The sequence below is a fragment of the Larimichthys crocea genome, chromosome XXIII (genome assembly GCF_000972845.2).
Source record: "Larimichthys crocea isolate SSNF chromosome XXIII, L_crocea_2.0, whole genome shotgun sequence".
Classification (NCBI taxonomy): Eukaryota; Metazoa; Chordata; class Actinopteri; family Sciaenidae; genus Larimichthys; species Larimichthys crocea.
In genome coordinates, this window is record NC_040033.1 from 14,399,603 (window position 1) to 14,417,394 (window position 17,792).

Consider the following 17,792-nt stretch of genomic DNA (forward strand, 5'->3'; position numbering starts at 1 on the left):
CTATCAGAAAGAAACGAAAGGATGGTAAAAAAAAACACCAGGTGAACTGATAACAATGTTATATTTCTTATTTATCTCATTCATAATGTTAAATAAAAGCCTAAACGTGCTCGAGGACTTGGCAAGAACAAAGACGTGTGAACACAATAACATCCAGGACAATGAGGCAGGTTTTTGTTTTCAGGTGTCAAGTGTCCTGACCACTGTGCCTGTCCTCACAGCCACCGGCTAATTCTCTTTGTCACATGAACTCGCACCAATCTGTGAACTTGCCAGCTAATGTGTGGGCCCCCCGAGGCATGCACGCTGAGTTTGGTGAACTTCAAAAATCTGCAAGCAATATGCTAAAAAACAAAAAAAAACAGGTAACATGTTGTGATGGAACGCCTCCAAAGAAATGTAACTTTCACCACTCAGTGGTTTGGATTGCACTGTGGTAGCAGCACAGATTCATGCTGATTCAAGAGGCAAAGTTAAAAAAGTTCAGTGCTTTAGTATGCCCATTGATCTAAAGTGACATATGGCACTTTCTTAGTCTTCTATCTATCTATTGAAGCCAGTAAGAAGGGGGATCAATAACATCAGCTGTAGAGCAGCAGGCTGTTGATCCTGTCTGCTAAAAAAATCAGCATACTCTGCTCATTTAAATGTCAAATCAGCTCCACATAAACAAATGCATCGATCAATGGCGACAACTCATTCAAAAAAAATCGAGAGCATTACCCGACCTGTCCAAAGAGCAAAAGCTGTGTTTAAGGTCAGTCGGCCATCTGAGCATCAGCTCATCAAACACATTCACATCTAGTAATTGTGCTAAAATGATGTCCAGCATGAAGTACGACTGATGTAACATGTATAGCGTCGTAAATAAATACATAGGCTGTTGAATTCGGGTAAAAAAGTAGGATATAGCTGAAAAGCTTGTATTTAAATAAAGTAAAGCTATTTCAGAAAGCAGAAATCCGTTACAAACCTTTTGAGTCCCATTCAGTGAGCACGTATCACGGCAAGAAGTGTCTCCCTTTTAACAGTTTATCATGTCAAAAAAGCTAGAAAAGTAAAAGTAAAAAAAAAAAAGATGTGTATTTAAACTCCTGCCGGCTCCCTGTGTTGTTGTTTGCTCTCCTCCTCAACAAGACGCCTCCTCTCTCCTCTGAACTCCGTGTGGAAGAAAGTTGCTCTGATTTTACCATCCACAAGTCTGACTCCGGGACGGTACCAACTTAAGATAAAAAAAAAGGGGGGGGGAGATAAGATAAGTGGGATTTGCTAGGACTAACGATTTTAAATACTGTCAAGACACATACTGCCACTGCGGAATGGTGTTTCAAAACGACGGTGAAGAGAGAAAAAACACGTGTAAGTAATTAATACACATATCTAATCTAACCGCGTATGACGCCAACACCCCTATATGCAGTTGGTAGGTTCGGAGGCTACCCGACAGTGAGGTATTTGGTTGACGCCCCCTCAGCTTTTCTTTGTCTACCTACCTATTTTCCTTCTGTCCTTTGAGATACCTTAACCCAGAAGCAGTTGGACTACAAAACCTGACTTAAAAACTGCTAGTACTATTATATCTTAAATAACAACCTAATTAATTAAAGAAGCAATTAATACCAACAATGGGAAAGGAGTAGAAAAGGAGATTTGTGGGTATGCCTGAAGACAAAATTGACAAATTGACTCTAAGGAAAGATAACAGTGAAGAGCAAATACAAAATATCTGTAAATACTTTGCCCCCAGTCTGAGTCAGAGATTGTCTCCCCGGCTATTTCTTTTGCATGTTTTGTCATCTGCAAACATTTTGAACACAACATGAACCCAGTGGCAGCTCCTCTGTCTTTCATAATGTGTGCAGATTGTGCATGTGAGACAGACGGAGAGGGAGAGGTTACTAGAGCAGCTGTGTTTTGTTCACCAGCTTGATTTGCATTTGCTTTAGAATGGTATGAATGCTGGGACATTGTGTTGAAGTGCAGAGATGGATTTTAATAGTGTCTGCAGAAGAAAGAAGAAAGAACAAAGCCTGCCTTGCTATTGCTGCATGATGATTTTCTTTGTCAGCGTTGCTGTTATTGCGCTGTATGAACATGTTACTATTCAACAAGTGACTTCCAGCTGCTCTGGTTCTGAGTTAGGAGTGACGCTGATGTGATTCCAGGTCAGGTTTAGAAGTCCCAAATACGGAACAGATCACTTCCTAAACATAGCTAATCATCTCCAGACCGCCTTACAGTGTGTATGTGTAACTCCGTTTTTGTGTGTTTGTGTGTGTGGTTAGACTAACTTAACCCAGAGCATTTAAGGCCAGTGGATATTCCTGAAAGATGCTCACTCTCTCTCACTCTCTCTCTCCATAATTTTCCAAACCATGTCCTTTTGACTCTTTTTTTAACCCCTTTTTTTGTCTTTCAGCCTTTTCTCCACCCGTGTTACTTCACAATGCCCTGGCCTCGTGTGCGTAGGCACACCAAAACGTTGTCAATATTTGAATCAGTCAGGCACAGCGGGAAGATAAATAAGTCTGTCAATATTTAACCTAAAATGGCCAGGCCACACACACAGGACACAATGAAAAGGTAGAGACGCTAAACACAGAAAGGGTTTGACGTACTGAGAAGGAAAACCAGTGCACTGCATGTTCTATAAAATAAGAGGGGGGAAGAAAAATGGAAGGAAAACAGTGGAAACTCTTACAGGAGGCAAAATCGGTGAAACTGGGAGAGCTCTGCAACTGGAAAGGGGAATTTGGGAGAAGAGGAGAGAGCACAGACAAGAGATCAATGTACTGGCAGACAAAGGCACGTGGGCAGGGGTGGACAAATAGATAAGAAAGAAATACAGTAGAATTTGGGAGGTTACTCTGTTTATGTGCAAGTTTTCTTCTACAGAATTGGATGTGTAGTGTATCCTCTGCAGTTGCTGGAAGCTGTGACTCACTAGCAGCTCACTCTTCCAAACCACTACGAATTAAACCAAACCAGAGGTGCACACACATGCACTACATTATTCAATACACATACACAAACATGTGGAAACACTTGCACACACACATAGACCTGTACATTTATTTGGAAATACACACACGCACGCACACACACACGGACATACTGTCAATCCCATCGTTTCCTTGCAAAACGTCAGCACAATGTTAACTGTACCCATATGACTCATACACATACTGAAAGGAATGCAAGTTAACCAAACCATAAACTAAACGCTCTCTCTCTTTAGCACATACACACACACAGAGGAGTTATGAAATACTGAAAATGTGCTCCCTCCTTGTAATTAAGTCAACTTTCATTCCATTTTTTTATTGACCAGTAGGTGGCAATATATCAAAGCTTGTGTGTGTGTGTGTGTGTGTGTGTGTGTGTGTGTGTGTGTGTATCTTACCCTGTGTGAGTGGTGTGGGCACAGTGACCTGTACTCCATCCAGACTGCAAAGGTGATCACAGGGGTCCAGGGTCACCACCCCTCCTGTGTTATAGGTAATGATGACAAAGTAAGGGATCAGTGTACCTCCAGTCCAAAGTATTCACTAATACAACTTACTACATCATCACTCACTCAAAAGTATTTCCCTGCTGAAAGATGACTCCCTACTACATTCCTCATTTTAATCATAACATGCACATAAAGTCATGCTATTTCTATCTTTACTACATGGCTTTGGTCTGAATGCTTAGAGTAGTAATTACACAGGCTGTATCACAGAGGAACAAAAACATACCCCGAGACTGTAATCAATCACTCGGCTTCATCTCTTCAAAAATCATTTTCTTTCATCCATGCACTGACATTGTACTAAAATATATTTAACTCAACAGTTCACTTAATCCTATATTTATTTTGACACATAACTTTTATTTACACAAATGAAAGATCATGCCAGTGTAATATAACGATTCTAGCTGAATCAAATCAAGATGAATCCTCTTAAATCAAGACAAAAGACTGGTCAGTCTCACTTTATTGGCTGGTTTTAGCAGATTCAGTAGTTTATAACAAGAATAAGATTTACAGATTAAGATTTAAGACTACACTAAACTAAGATTAAAAGCCTTATAAATTATTAACAATTCTATTACATACTTAATTAGTTCTTAAAAGATAAGAGAAGTGTGTTAATTCAGAGGCTTGCTGATATCATGACTTCATTTTGTAGAAAGTGAACTGACATCAACCTTCATTGAAGATGAGACAGTGCTCTGCCTCGATGCCAGGCCCCTGGACAGTGATATCTTGAGGAACTGGTGCATCTTCTCGGCCTATGCGGGTCACCCCTGGAACATAAAACAATACACATGTGATCATCAGAAAAATAAAAAGTACAAAAATATTCTATTATAATGGATCTTGGCTGTCTGTTGTGTGCATCGACATGGACGTAAAACTTCTTTCTGAACCACGTGGGTGGTCTGTGATCCACACTTTGAAGGGATACTTCAGTATACAATCTTAAATGGTTATTCTTCCTCAGTAGACACATTTAGGAGAGAAAATAGATCCTCAGTTCTCCTAAAATGGTTTGTTCACATTGTTGGCATTCCTCTCAGAAGGGCACAGCAAGCTGGGAGATTGTGAAAGTGTGCAGCAATGTAATAAGAGAAGAGCTAAGGAAAATTAAATGTAAAATATTAAAACATAACAATCCTGACTTTACCGCTCTAATCAGCTTTACTGCTTCGATAAAAACTAATTTAAATGGCATGCACTTAAACAAGTTTATAAGTGGTTAAAATCATGTAGCCTTAAAGGAGAAGCTGTCATCTGCATTTGTGTGGACATATAGCTTGCTATAAATAATAATTTGTCATACTGACTTGCAGCGTCATTTAAAAACTGAATAAATTCATCCATCTAAAAGTCAGTACAATTTGTCACTGCACTGTTCTCATGGCTGAGAGGAGGCTGAACAAAACGTGTCTGTCTTCCTGCATAATGAGAGCTTTGTGATCCACACAGGACATGTTAACTCTACAAGTGTACGTGAGAGCCGCCAGTGTTTTGCTACTAAGGACCGATACTCAACAATTTAATGCTTTTAATCTAACGTCAGTCAGTTTATATTAGTATTCTATCTTCTATCTGCAGGCTATTGAATTCTAATGAGTCTCTCAGTCTATCGGGTTGTAGATCTCTCTATCTTTGCTTCCATCTCCTCACTGTCATGTGCTTGGCCAAGCAGCTGGAATAATAATTAATCTACGGCGCCTGTGACTTGTTGATCTGATAAATGTGTGTGTGTATGAGATCGGGGGGGGTGAGTGGTTGAGGGATAAGGGGTGGAAGACACCTGTGGATGGCTGATGATGGACAAACTATAAATAACAATGAACATGCTGCCATTATGTCAACATAAGTATCCCATGTGTGTCTGAACATAAAGTCCACCAACTGTGCCAATACTTGCAGGATGCAATTTGTTGAATGAAAAAAAAAAAACATTTTAAACTGATTTAAATGTTACTTCTATAAGGGATAATGTGAATTTCTGTTTAACAGTGTGGGTATTTTCTCTCTGTTGTAGTAGACACTGTCATGAAACCATGTATTATGAGCCATCTATGTCTGTTTTATAGCTGTTTGGGTTGGCACAGCGTTGTTCTCATTTTTGTATGACTGACTGTGTGCTCAGCCTGTGCATAAGCGGGTTCATTTTTCTCCCCGATGACAATAAAAAGAAATAACCAGAGATGTGGATGCAGTAACATGTGTAATTATGTGTTTTATCTCTGAAGAAGTCCTGTGAGAGGAAGTAATGTTGGCTCCCTGTCTTGACTTTATTGCAATCCAACACAAAGTATCGCTCTTCCCCCACTTCTCTAGCAACCATGTAAATGAAGCGATGGGTGGGCGGAGAGAGGGCCAAAAAAGACGGGAGAATTAGAGCAGGGAAAGTCAGGGAAACAAAGCAATGAGGGAAGGAGACGATAAAGGTCTGGTTTCACACACAAGTGACAGCTTTACGTGACTTGTGAGATATTACATCCATGATCGTGGGCATTGGGAAGGCAAGGGAAGATGAATGGTGACTGTGTGACCCGGTAATTCTAACCTATGGACTATATATTGCTATGCTGTATGTGTGTGTGTGTGTGTTACCTTCTTTCAGTGGCAGCACAGTGATTGCCACACTCAGCCTCCCGCTGCCCAGGCTCACCAGATGAGGTGTGGCTGTCTGGACTTTCAGTCCTTTCCCTGTGTCAATCAGGTCCAGAGGCGGCGACTACAACATTTTCAGACATAAACAAGTACATTGTTTGTTCTTGTAAAAGCTGACCCTCAAAATCCTTCTGCTGAATGAATTATTATTTCATATTGATCTGGTCCTTTATATTTACAAAAAGGGTTTTGAAATACTATATCATTTGTTGCTTAATGACAGAATGACATGAAATGTGTGTGTGTGTGTGTGTGTTCTCTCACCTTGGGTTCAACTGGAGACATCTGATCTGACTCTGGTTGGAACATGATCTCAGAGTCCTGCAGTAAAGATGGAGAGGATTGCATTTTATGTTCTGTTTTGAATGATGTTTTTAATTTTCAGTTGTTTTGTTTTATTTTAGATGTACTCAGGATTCAGGTCATCTGTACAAATGCCCATCGTATAGCTACACTCAAATACATACACACACAAAGAAAAAAAACTACCACATGAGAGGAACTCTCCGTGTGAAAGTGTTCCAAGGGGAAAATACCACTTGGGACACATACACACACACACACACACACACGCGCACACACACACGCAAGCTGGTTTGCAGTGGGAGGAATGGGTAGAAATGTTCCATGAAAACAGTTCCCACGACTTGTTGGTTATGGTCTGCCATCAATGCCTGGTACTTTGAGGGTGTGTGTGTGTGTGTGTGTGTGTGTGTGTGTGTGTGTGTGTGTGTGTGTGTGTGTGTGTGTGTGCGCAGCAGGGCCAAATCACAGTGATGCCCATCAGCTGAAATGTCCAACACTTGGACATGAATACTATGTGGGTATTTATTCCAGATTGCACTGAAATTGGTATAGTGATACCCTGATGGCCATGTAGTGTCACTGTGTACGAACATGTTCATGACACTCGCTGAGTTCATTCATGCTCCCAAGAAAAAAAAAACACTTTCCATTTTAGAGACTCCATAACCTTTCCACTTGTATGGTCTTGTCTAATACGTGACATATCAAAATATGTCATAATCTAAAAAGGCATCCACCGCAGGATAAACCCCCAAATAGCATAAATAGTCTGTAGTCTTTTGGTTTGATTGGTGTAATAAATATGTCAGCCTGTAGGGGCTGATAATGGTGCTTTAGTGTGATGACTATATTTATATTTTGTGTTAGTTGTCAGTGGGGCCCAAGATAAAGAAGAAATCTAATCAAATTGTTTAGAGGGTGGGGGACTAAGAACACCATGAGAAAACTCAGAATAGCAGAGCAAGATTAGAGTGGCCTAAACGAGAATGATAAACTATACAGAGAAATGAAAACAGAACAATGTAAAAGGAAACAAAATCTAAAAACGCTTCTAAGATATGTGTGTGTGTGTTTGAGTAAACACACTCAGATCCAGGGCTAAGGACAACCCCTGCAGTACCCTACAATTCAATACAGGAAAAACAGCCTCACTTCTATTTGTGTGTGGATACACACACACACATTCAAAAAGGCACAAAACACACACACCCCAGATGGATGAGTGAAATGCTTCTCACCAAAGTAGGGATGATTGCAGTATATGGGAAACCACCCTAACCACATTTCCTTTTCCATCTTCTGTCATCTCCTTCCTCTCTTCCTGTCTTCTCTCCTTGTTATACTCCCCTTCTTCCATGTTATCCTGTAATAAGCCTGTAATTATATACATTAACCACCTCACACTGTTTTTACCATAAGTGTCTTACTTATTTTCAATATTTTGTCTAAAGTGATCTCTTCTGTTCCTTCAACTGTTTTTCCAACTCATCAACCTTCTCTTCATCCTTATCTTCCTCCCATCTTTCCATTTAATTTCCTTTCCTACTCTCCTACCTTTTTAATCTCACTCCCTTCTCTTTACCTTTCTTTCCTCCAATCGCCAGCAGAGGAAGCACAAATCAAAGCCAGCTCCATACTATTTCCTCCATTTCAGTGCCAACTTCCTCTCTGAGCTCACTTCCTTTGCTGCTTTGACACCCCTTTTTGCCTTTAAATACACACTCGCAATTCAGCCAACCCTGTAACCCCTATGCACACGCAAACATCCACAAATAAAGTCACACATGAGCTCTTTTTGTTATCACACGAAGGAGGCCCCACAGTCCATTGATTTTTTTTCATAGTGTGTAGACAAAACAAACACACGGTGTATGATGGCAACATCAGATGGACAAATTCATCAGATCTACAAAGACCAGATGAAAAGTGAAGGGTCAAAGTCGAATTTTAGAGTAGAGGACTGTTTTGACTATTCTCTTCTCTTTTTCTACTTTCTCCTCCCGCTTCCTTCCTGTATGTCCTTTCTCACCTCCTTGACTCTCCCCTTCCACCATATACATGCATAGTTTCTCTGTTATTTACCCCCCATCATTCCACCTCATTGTTTCCTTGTTGCTCTTTTTTTCTTCTTCTTCTTCTTCTTTCACCAGGTGAGCTTTAGTTTTGGGCAGGTCAAGACAAGTCTTTGTCCTTGTTTTGCTCTAGTTTAAACAGAGCAGTGAAGTGTGTCAGGACCCTTATGGATTTTTTAGATTTAAACTGGTATCCTGAGGGGTCTCCACAATCTCAATCTCCAATCACCAGACCTGATGTTATCAGGGCTTCTGAAATAGAGAGTGTAGGTATGAGATTCCTGGAGGTATTTCAAGGTTTAAAGAGGGTTTATAGAAACTTGTAAATTGACAAATTGTGTGAACTTTATTGTCCTAGCCTTTTAAACTACTAAAATCTTGTCATGTCTACGGTGGATGAAATGATGAAAGCATTGTCTTGCTTGTTGTGATTTATCACTGGAGTCTACTGTTCCCCTCTACAGAGCCCTTCATCATCTGTGACCACATTGCCATCAGTCAGCTGTACAGCTTTTTGCTCTTATTGTGAGCAAAAACGCTAGTTAGCAACTAGCTGGTGGAGGCCAAACCAAAGCTAAAAGAAACTGAAGATTGGACAGAAACTTAAGACAATACAGACAATATTTCACCGTTATGTCTACATGTTGTTGCAGTGCCCCTAAGTGGCCAAAAAATCTAGTTAAATAGGTTTACAGACTTACAGCCCATATACCACAGACAATCAGGCACTGATGTGTAGTATGTGTATAGTTTGTGTTTATAGTTTGACAGGATGGCACATTTCAATTACAGCTGGAGAGGAGCATGATGAAAAATGTGTTATAATCTATAAGAATAAAGTTTTGCTGTCAGCCTATAAAAAGCCAGGACTAAATATAAAAAGATAAAACTTTTTCCTCTGTGGAATATAGGCATTCTTGGAAATATAGGTAATTAATAACATGTGAGGCAGACTGAGGGAAAGAGTAAAAGTAAACATCAACATTTCATCACAAACTAACTCCTGGAATGGAATGATATGAAAAACTGGGAGAGCTTTTAAGGTAATTTGTTCCTTTTATGGGAAAGTTGACCAACTGACCTACAGTACTCTTTAATACAAACTTGAATTCTAAATCTGGTCTTGAAGTATTTTACAGAATTGAAGACTAAAACGACATTATAAGCACACAATGTTTTTAAAATCACAGGGACACAAGAACGAGAAAGTGAATGCACACACAATCTGTCTTTGATCCCATGTGTAGAACAGCTGAGTCTCCCCAAAATGTTCAGTATGCCCTGCATCTGGAGACCAAGAGGAGAGAGAAATATCGGGTGAGGGAAAAAGGGAGAGTGATAGAAAGAGAGACGACTCATAAAACCAGAAGGACACATGCTGCATTCTTGAGCTGCTTCATCTCATCCTTTTGTTTTCTTCACCCACTGCTTTCATCTTTCTGTCGAGTCACTTCTCTTTTTGTACTTCCTCTACATCTGTTTTGTCTTTCTCCCCGTTTCAACTGCCTTCTGCATTATTGTTGCTGTCTGTTTCTGTTGTCGTCTACACTCTCATAACCACATCTTAGGACGACCCAGTTGTTGCTGACACTGGATGTTAATGCTGATTTGGAACAGATGTTCTTTGTGCGATGACTGGGAAGTCATTTGCATGTGTTTGTTTTTGTAAGATTGGGATAAATCTTTAATGTGACAGTTCTTCAGAATGAAACAAAGATTTTTGATCTGCAACAGCCTGACTGTACACACGGAATCCTCTTATTTCTAATACTCGGAATATAGTTCAAGTTATTGTTTGTATGGAGTTGTTAGCTGAGTTAGCATGGTAGGATCATCAGACAGATCATCAGAATTGTTCTTTTCTACTTTTGAGTCCCAATTCAGACCAAATATGGCCCTTCCAGCAGTACAGGTACTGTGTTATGGCTGCAGCAATGCAGGCCACAGGGGGTGCTGAAACAAAACCAAGTGACCTGTGGCAGAGAAGTCGAGACTCAACATTTGGGGACTCAACCTGATGTCACGCTGCAGAGTCAACCTGAAATGTCAATGAAACTATTCTGATGGAGTTCATGGACTAGACTACGATACTCTCCTAGCTGTGTACTCGCTTGGTTTATTTCATGTACCCAGTTTCTACGTCTGTCTCTGACTCCTGCAAAACAGTGACATAAAGAATTTCCTTTAATTTGTGTCTGAAGGCAGATGTTGGATATTGGCCATCTGCTTCTTTGGTGCATGTGGCTGATTTATTGAAGTAGCTTACATTTGCCTTAGGCTACAGGGGTGTTTCATGGCAATGAGCTCCTTAAAGTTGATGGCTATGGGCTGGGGTATAAACTTGACCAAATAATGGAGACGAGGGTCGGAACAAAGACACATCTAGCTACAGACAAGGTGACTGGAGGCTGCCTGTAGACTTGATACAGAAATAAAATTTGGCTGGCTTTGAGCGCAAAAGATACTTTTACAAAGTACACCACATGAGTTCCAGGTGCTGAGGAGTGTGCAGATTTACTACTTCTTTGGACGTTTTGCAAGTCCTTTGCAAGACTACATGATTGGCTAGAATTGGAATTGTATCTGAATATGTTAGATAGCCACAAAAAGCTGCATTACATTGTAGGAAAGTTTTTATTTCTGTTCCAGTTGGATCTTTATCTATCTATGTGCAACTCCTAATGAAATGACTGAATGTTTGAATGAACATTTTCCACGTTTTGTTTGCAACGCAATGTACAAAATGTGTGCTTTAAGGTAAATGTGCTTAATAGTGTTTGTGTGCAGGTATCATATATCTGGTGCGATCATGCATGTCAGCTCCTTGATTAATCAGTAATCTCAGTTTCCCAAAGAATAACACACTGCTCTGTAGAATGGAACGAAATGGAGTCACTTGTTCATCACAGGACCTCATTTACCTTTGTATTGCTCTATTATTTTAATTAAAGCCTTTAAAGAGTTATTTTTTAATAAAATTACCTGATCTGATTTGTTTAAAAATGCTGTCGTCCCACCTTGAGTTTAATCTGCTATTTAAGCATTAAAGAAAATCTAATTTCTCTGCTTTGCCTAGCTGTTCTCCTCTCTCTGTCTTTATCTCTCTCTTTCTCCATCCCTCTGTCTCTCACTAACACCCCCCCTTACATTCCAGCATTACCCTCTCCTCCTCCCACCTGACAAAGCCAGCATTGTATCACAGATGCTGTTTAATATGGAGTCCCTCTCTCTCTCTCTGTCCCTCTTATAGAGCAACTCATAGGGCTAAATGGGGTTATCTTCCTCCCTTCTATTCACTACACTCTATGCTTTGTGTCCAATAATGTCTTCAACAGAACTTTAATTAGTTTCATATATGCCACACTCATACACCAGACATCATCGCCCCCATGCACACAACTCACACATGCATGAATCCCATGTCCATTTGACATCCCATGTCCATTACTGTTCCTCTGTCACAGGTTCATGTAAGAAATTCTTGGATGTACTTCATCGTGGGTTCATGTATCTGTCTTTTGTCTGTGTGTGTGTGTGTGTGTGTGTGTTTCCATGCTTGTGTGTGTTTTGGTGAAAACTCTTCAAGCTGATAACACAACATAACCTTGAATCCCTGTGAAAAACACAACAAACATCCACCAGCATTGTTCTCCAACTCTAAGTCTCTCATACTTTTTTTTTCTTTCCTTTTTTCATTTACCGAAATACAAGCTCCTCACAGGAAAGAAAGTCTATTGTTATTCCAGCTGACTCAGAGTTGGAGGAAATCTAACTTGAATTTCTATCGCGGGTGTGTGTGTCTTTGGAAAAGCCCAGATTACCTTCACTGCCATATGTGCGGGATCAACTGATGTTTGGGTTTCTGAGGGGCCGGATATGACAGAGAGACAAGAAGGGACAGTGAATTGTTAGAGGGACATATAACCCACATCAGTAACATACCTCACATGGTGAACTGAACTGTGACCGCTGAACAGAAAAGAAAAAAAGGAAGACCGAAAGATGGCCTATGAGATAATAAGAGACACAAATTGAGTGTGTGTGGGAAACCGGGAGACAAAAGAAAAGGAAATGGATAAAAACACAGACTGAAGAATCCAGAGACGACGGAAAAGAGATTAATGTTGGACCAAAGAAAGTTTCCCAAGCGGCACCACTGGCCTCCAAACAAAATGTGTTCCCATACTAAGACAGACCAAACTACCTTTTCCAGCTTACATATACCTGCTAGACACTTACTGTACATACTGTGTAAGGAGCTGTGAAATGGACATTTTGACAACATGGAGTTAAAATTAAACCTCTGCACAGTGGAAAAAAAAGTATCCTTCCAAGGCCTGCATTGTATCTGGTTTCTGTATGTCAAGATTTTCAGCCTGGACTGAGTCTAATACTTGATAACAGTATCAGTATGTTGAGTTCTCATGGCACTTGTACAGTTGTATCCTCCTGGTTTCCACATCACGGCCTGAGCCAACTGAACAGGTAATGGTTTTAACATTAGCTTAGCTTTCCGATGGCAGTATTGCTGCAATGAATACTCTCTGTGGTAAGGTGTCACTATTCTAAAAAGGACACAGATGACTTGCTATCTGGATAAAGTGCTGCGGTTACACCCACCAAACGCAAATCCACAACCTAATAATTAGGATACACAGCCATAATAGGCAGCATACAGCTTGTTTCCACACAAATGACAGCAACTCCACAAGATCCAAGTGTTACAGGCTTTGCTATCACCTCACTGGAAAATCAGTGAAATACACAGGGCCTGATTTAATACCACTCTTTGACACACACATACCACAGACATGCATACTCTTCATTAGAAATCTGAGATGTTAAAAGGGGGTGGAAAATTCCTTGAATTTCTTACATTTCTGATGTTGCCCCTGAGTCTGGTTTATTAAAATTTGTTGGTTGATTTCCAGTTTAGGCAACATGATTGGCTGCATTAGAGTGGAAACAATGTGTTCTGCTCCAGTGAACTCTATAGAACAAGTGTGGATTCCTCTACTGAGAGAGTCATGGAATAATTTAGGTGTATCAGCCTGTGCCATGTACACGCACTGATCCACTTGTATCAAAGATATTCAAGTTGAAGGATGGGCTTTGATTGCTTTTCATACAGTACAACATCCTGCATGCCATTTATAATCAACTAAAATATGCTTGTCCTTTTATAGGCCTTGTAATATCACTGATTATGGTGGATTTTTTAAAAAGGTCATGGCCATCTTAGTCATGAGTGGAATCACTTTAATTTACATATATTTCTAGAGTGGGGACTTTTAAATAGCAAGGAACTAACAAAACTTTCTCCTGAGAACAAAATCTGGAATTCAAGTCGGATAAGATTTACACACTGTAAAGACCTCCCTGATCTGTTGATTAAACATGGTTGCAACACCATGAAGGAGTTTACATAAACGTTGGAGCTGAGAAACAACACATTTCAATCATAAAAAATGTTTCTAATTTCCCCCACATATAAACAGAAACGCACTTACCATTATTGAAGAGGGACTGGCCACTTGTGTCATTGCGCTGGAAAAAAAAGGACGCAATTACGCAGCTGATCCAAGAACCAGAATTCAGTCTCCTGACAGAACTCCCGGAAATATTCTGTCACTTCTCTCCCCCTGTTGTGATCACAGTCTCTTTCTTTCTGACAGCGAATACATTCCCCGTGCCGCATGTGCAACCGGTGGATGTCTAGGAACGATTGTTTAATCCTCCGTTACATTCACGCACACTCCAAACGCACACAAACGTGAAAAAGCCGGCGGCCTCAGCCAATTGCGACGTATGGAGGAATGCGGCAACAGCTGGAGGTGGAGCAGGAGAGCAAGCAAGGGGAGGGAGTCTCTCTCTCTCTCTCTCTCTCTCTCTCTCCCTCTCCCTCTCTCTCTCTCTCACTCCTACTCACTGACTCTCTCAAACACAGTGGGAATAACATGCAGGTGTGAACAGATCACCTACACTTGACCTCTCGTTCTCACTGGCTCAAATAGAGGAGAGAGGGAGGTAAAGGGAAAGAAGTGGAGAAAAGCGTGTGAGAAGGATAGCATTCTTTCAGAAGGACTTGGCAGCAATGATAACAAAGCACGATAAGAAGCATGTTTAGCAAATGATATTACAACAGGAATGCAGTCTCCGTTCACAGGACACAATCCAGTCAGGTTGTGGGTTATTCAGCCTGTGAAGAAAGATCCAGACTGCTGCACAAATAGACTGGTATCACTCACATCAAGCAGCAGGGACTTCTAGATTATAAAAATGCACCACTTGCAAGAAAAAAACTGAAATTCAAAGGATATGTATATGTGATAGGCTTATTACAGCAACTCAAAATACATAGCCCACCAGTATGAGCACAATATGTATGGGTTACTGGCAGGAAAGTACTTGCCAGTGTCCACCCTACAAATGCCTCTAGAGCCACACTTTAAAGGTACTCTATAATAATCATATTGATTCATAAATGAGGAAACAAATCAGAGCCAGCTGTCATATTGAAGAGAAGTTGATGAAACCGAATTTCCCGCTCTAAGAGAATAAAGGGGTTTGAGATTGGGAGAACATGGATGTGATTTGGTTCTGGTTTCATTTCATCATAAACAACCTACACATAATACACACACACACACACACACACACACACACACAGCCTTGTCTATACACACACACACACACACATACACATACAAAAGAAGAAAACAAAAATACAAATATTCCTTGCGATGACAGAAATGTGATCTTTCCAATCGCCGTTAAAAACATTCAAATCTTCAATAAACATTATGATGAATCTGATTCTAATTCCTTCACATCCGTCTTTATATTGTGACAGGGGAAGCTATTTATATCTCACTGATACCCAAGAGAGCTTGCAGCTGATGAGCCACCATTAAAACACATATTATAGGACTTGCAAAATGCAAGAAAAAAGGCCCCTATGCTGCACAGGGAACCGTGCAATGGATCTTTGTGTAAGTTATGTGCACCGTCTGAAAAAAATCTAAGCTACATGTACGGTCATGCATCAGTCTGAACATATCATGAAGGCATGGAGAGTACATGCCAGCAGTTCTGTATCAGTGGGTAATTTTATTTGGCACAGGTTCATGTCTTCTCCACAGTTCACAGCAGAGGTTACACAAAACACACAACACACATTATGCAGAACTATAATGCTATAATTTTGTTTAGGCTATGCACACTGACCACAACTGAAGTGTACAGTGTGTCCCTGTGACTGGAAAATGATAAACGTGATCTTGAAATGGTGCTCTGGTTAGGACTGAGGCCAATGAGGGTTTCTGTAAACACACAGACACACACAAACACATGCATATCCATGGCAGCGGGGTTATCTTATCTCTCAGGCACCGCAAGGATCTCTTTGTGGACAAACAGGAAGACAGCCTGTGTGCACCCTGCTCCACTTTCTCCACTACTTCTAAGCTCTCCATGGCACCTCACGTGTGTGGTTATCTACTGGCCAAGAGAGTCAATCAGTGTGTGTCAGTGTGGTTTTGAACCCACGGATTCACAAATATTGGGTGACCCAACTGGCTGTACTCTATAATCATAAGCAAAAACATTCAGGCTGGAAAAGGAGATGACATGCTTTACAGGCCAGAACCATAGTGGAATAAGTTGAACATGTCTATCATGATACATTAGGTCATTAATGTCAACCAACAGGTCTTCATCGAAGGAAATGTTTCAAATTTGGTTCCATATGGCAACATGTCATGTGGGCTTTTTGCTCATTTTAGGTCTTGACTCAACACTTACAGATGCATGTTTGGAGCCAAAAGACTTTAAAAGGGAACCACTAAATGTTATCAGGATAATGCTCCCTGAAAATTGTCTTGCAATTCCTTTTAACTTTCCTTCTTGTCAAGTGTTCCCAGAAGCTATAAAGCCATTATACCTCCACGGTTGCTTGCTAGCATGAGAGCCACTAAGTTTTCCCACTGACATCATCCCAGAGCCCATAGTGTGAGAGGGTCTGCCGAATGTCTGACAGCATTCCCGAGTGAATTCCGAAACTCCCATCGGATCCGAGCAGGAACCCTGAAAGCGTTTGGAGAAGGATCCCACCTGGTGTCAGGAAACCCTGTCGTGTGAAACAGTTTCATTCATGCAAATCCTCCATCCTACTTTTTAAATTAGTTTTTTTCATAGACATAACTTTTCTGTTGAAGTTATTTAATTTATAAAGTCATTATATTTAATATCACAATTGACACCAACACTCACAATTAATCTCAGGGGAATCCCTGGTATCGTTTTTGATATTCAGTGGTTAAAACTGTAAATCCACATACTTTTAACAACATCTTAATGACAGATAATTGGATGACACTGACACTGTTTGTGGCTTAAGGGTAAACAAGGTGCATTCTCATCTGGTTTGCAGTGGTCTGGTGCGCTGCCTCTACATGTTATGTCAAGTCTTTCTGTTTCTTTACTCACCCCCTCCATTCTGTTTGAGATAGAATCGTCATAAGACGCAGTGTAATGTGTTTTTACAGCTGCTTCAATACTGTAGTCACCATGGTCTAAAAGAGAACACTAACTAATCTGTGTGTAATGGATGTTACTGACCTGACTTTGGTCAGTGACATCACTTAACACCAGGGATATACAGTGGTTAAACTGACTCAAACTGGGTTTACTCACCGGTGCCTAATAGAATTGCGCGTAGCCACTTTTTTTTAGCTGATATAAATTGCTTTCCAAGAATAACTGCATGCACACAAACCATGCGACCAAAGCACAAGTGTGACGATATCGCTGCCAATGAAATGACAAAACATGTTTTCTTATTAAAGACTGGAAAGTGCAGCAAGCATGTGTTTGTGCCGTGAAGTGAAGAGAGAAGTCTGCCTCTGATTTATGTGGCTACAGGGACTGATGTGTTGAATTTAGGGAGAGAGATATCCCGTTCATCACATGTGATGAGATGTAAATGTCAGAAAACTTCCATAATAATTTGATTTATAATGCTCAAAGAACCATTTATTCCAAAAACGGAACCCTTTAAAAGAGGTTCTTTCCTGAACCAGTTGGGTCCACAAACAACTTTATTGAAAATGGTACCTAAAATAAACTTTTTTTTAGATTAGAGCACTATTTACGGTGCCTTAAGAAACCATTCTTTGGTGATTTTTTTAAAACCTCAGGGGGTTCCTCAAATAACCTCTTGCTAATAGGTTCTTTGTGGA

The 17,792-nt window shown here is 40.4% G+C and overlaps 1 protein-coding gene across 5 annotated transcripts in view; it reads right to left on the reverse strand.

Annotated features, from left to right (window-relative positions):
- Window positions 1-14,395, reverse strand: part of phldb2b (pleckstrin homology-like domain, family B, member 2b) — a 37,703-nt gene extending 23,308 nt beyond the window's left edge. For 3 of the 5 annotated variants that reach the window (XM_027274147.1, XM_027274148.1, XM_027274146.1), the window contains exons 1-5: window positions 14,064-14,387; window positions 6,440-6,496; window positions 6,116-6,239; window positions 4,195-4,293; window positions 3,404-3,487 (exon numbers count right to left, since the gene is read on the reverse strand). In XM_027274147.1, coding sequence (XP_027129948.1) covers window positions 3,404-3,487; window positions 4,195-4,293; window positions 6,116-6,239; window positions 6,440-6,496; window positions 14,064-14,096 — 397 coding nt within the window. In that variant the 5' untranslated portion in view covers window positions 14,097-14,387. Of the gene's footprint in view, window positions 1-973; window positions 1,177-3,403; window positions 3,488-4,194; window positions 4,294-6,115; window positions 6,240-6,439; window positions 6,497-14,063 lie in introns of those variants that run through there. The other 2 variants (XM_027274150.1, XM_027274149.1) reach the window with 2 other exon arrangements.
- Window positions 14,396-17,792: the final 3,397 nt, after the last annotated feature.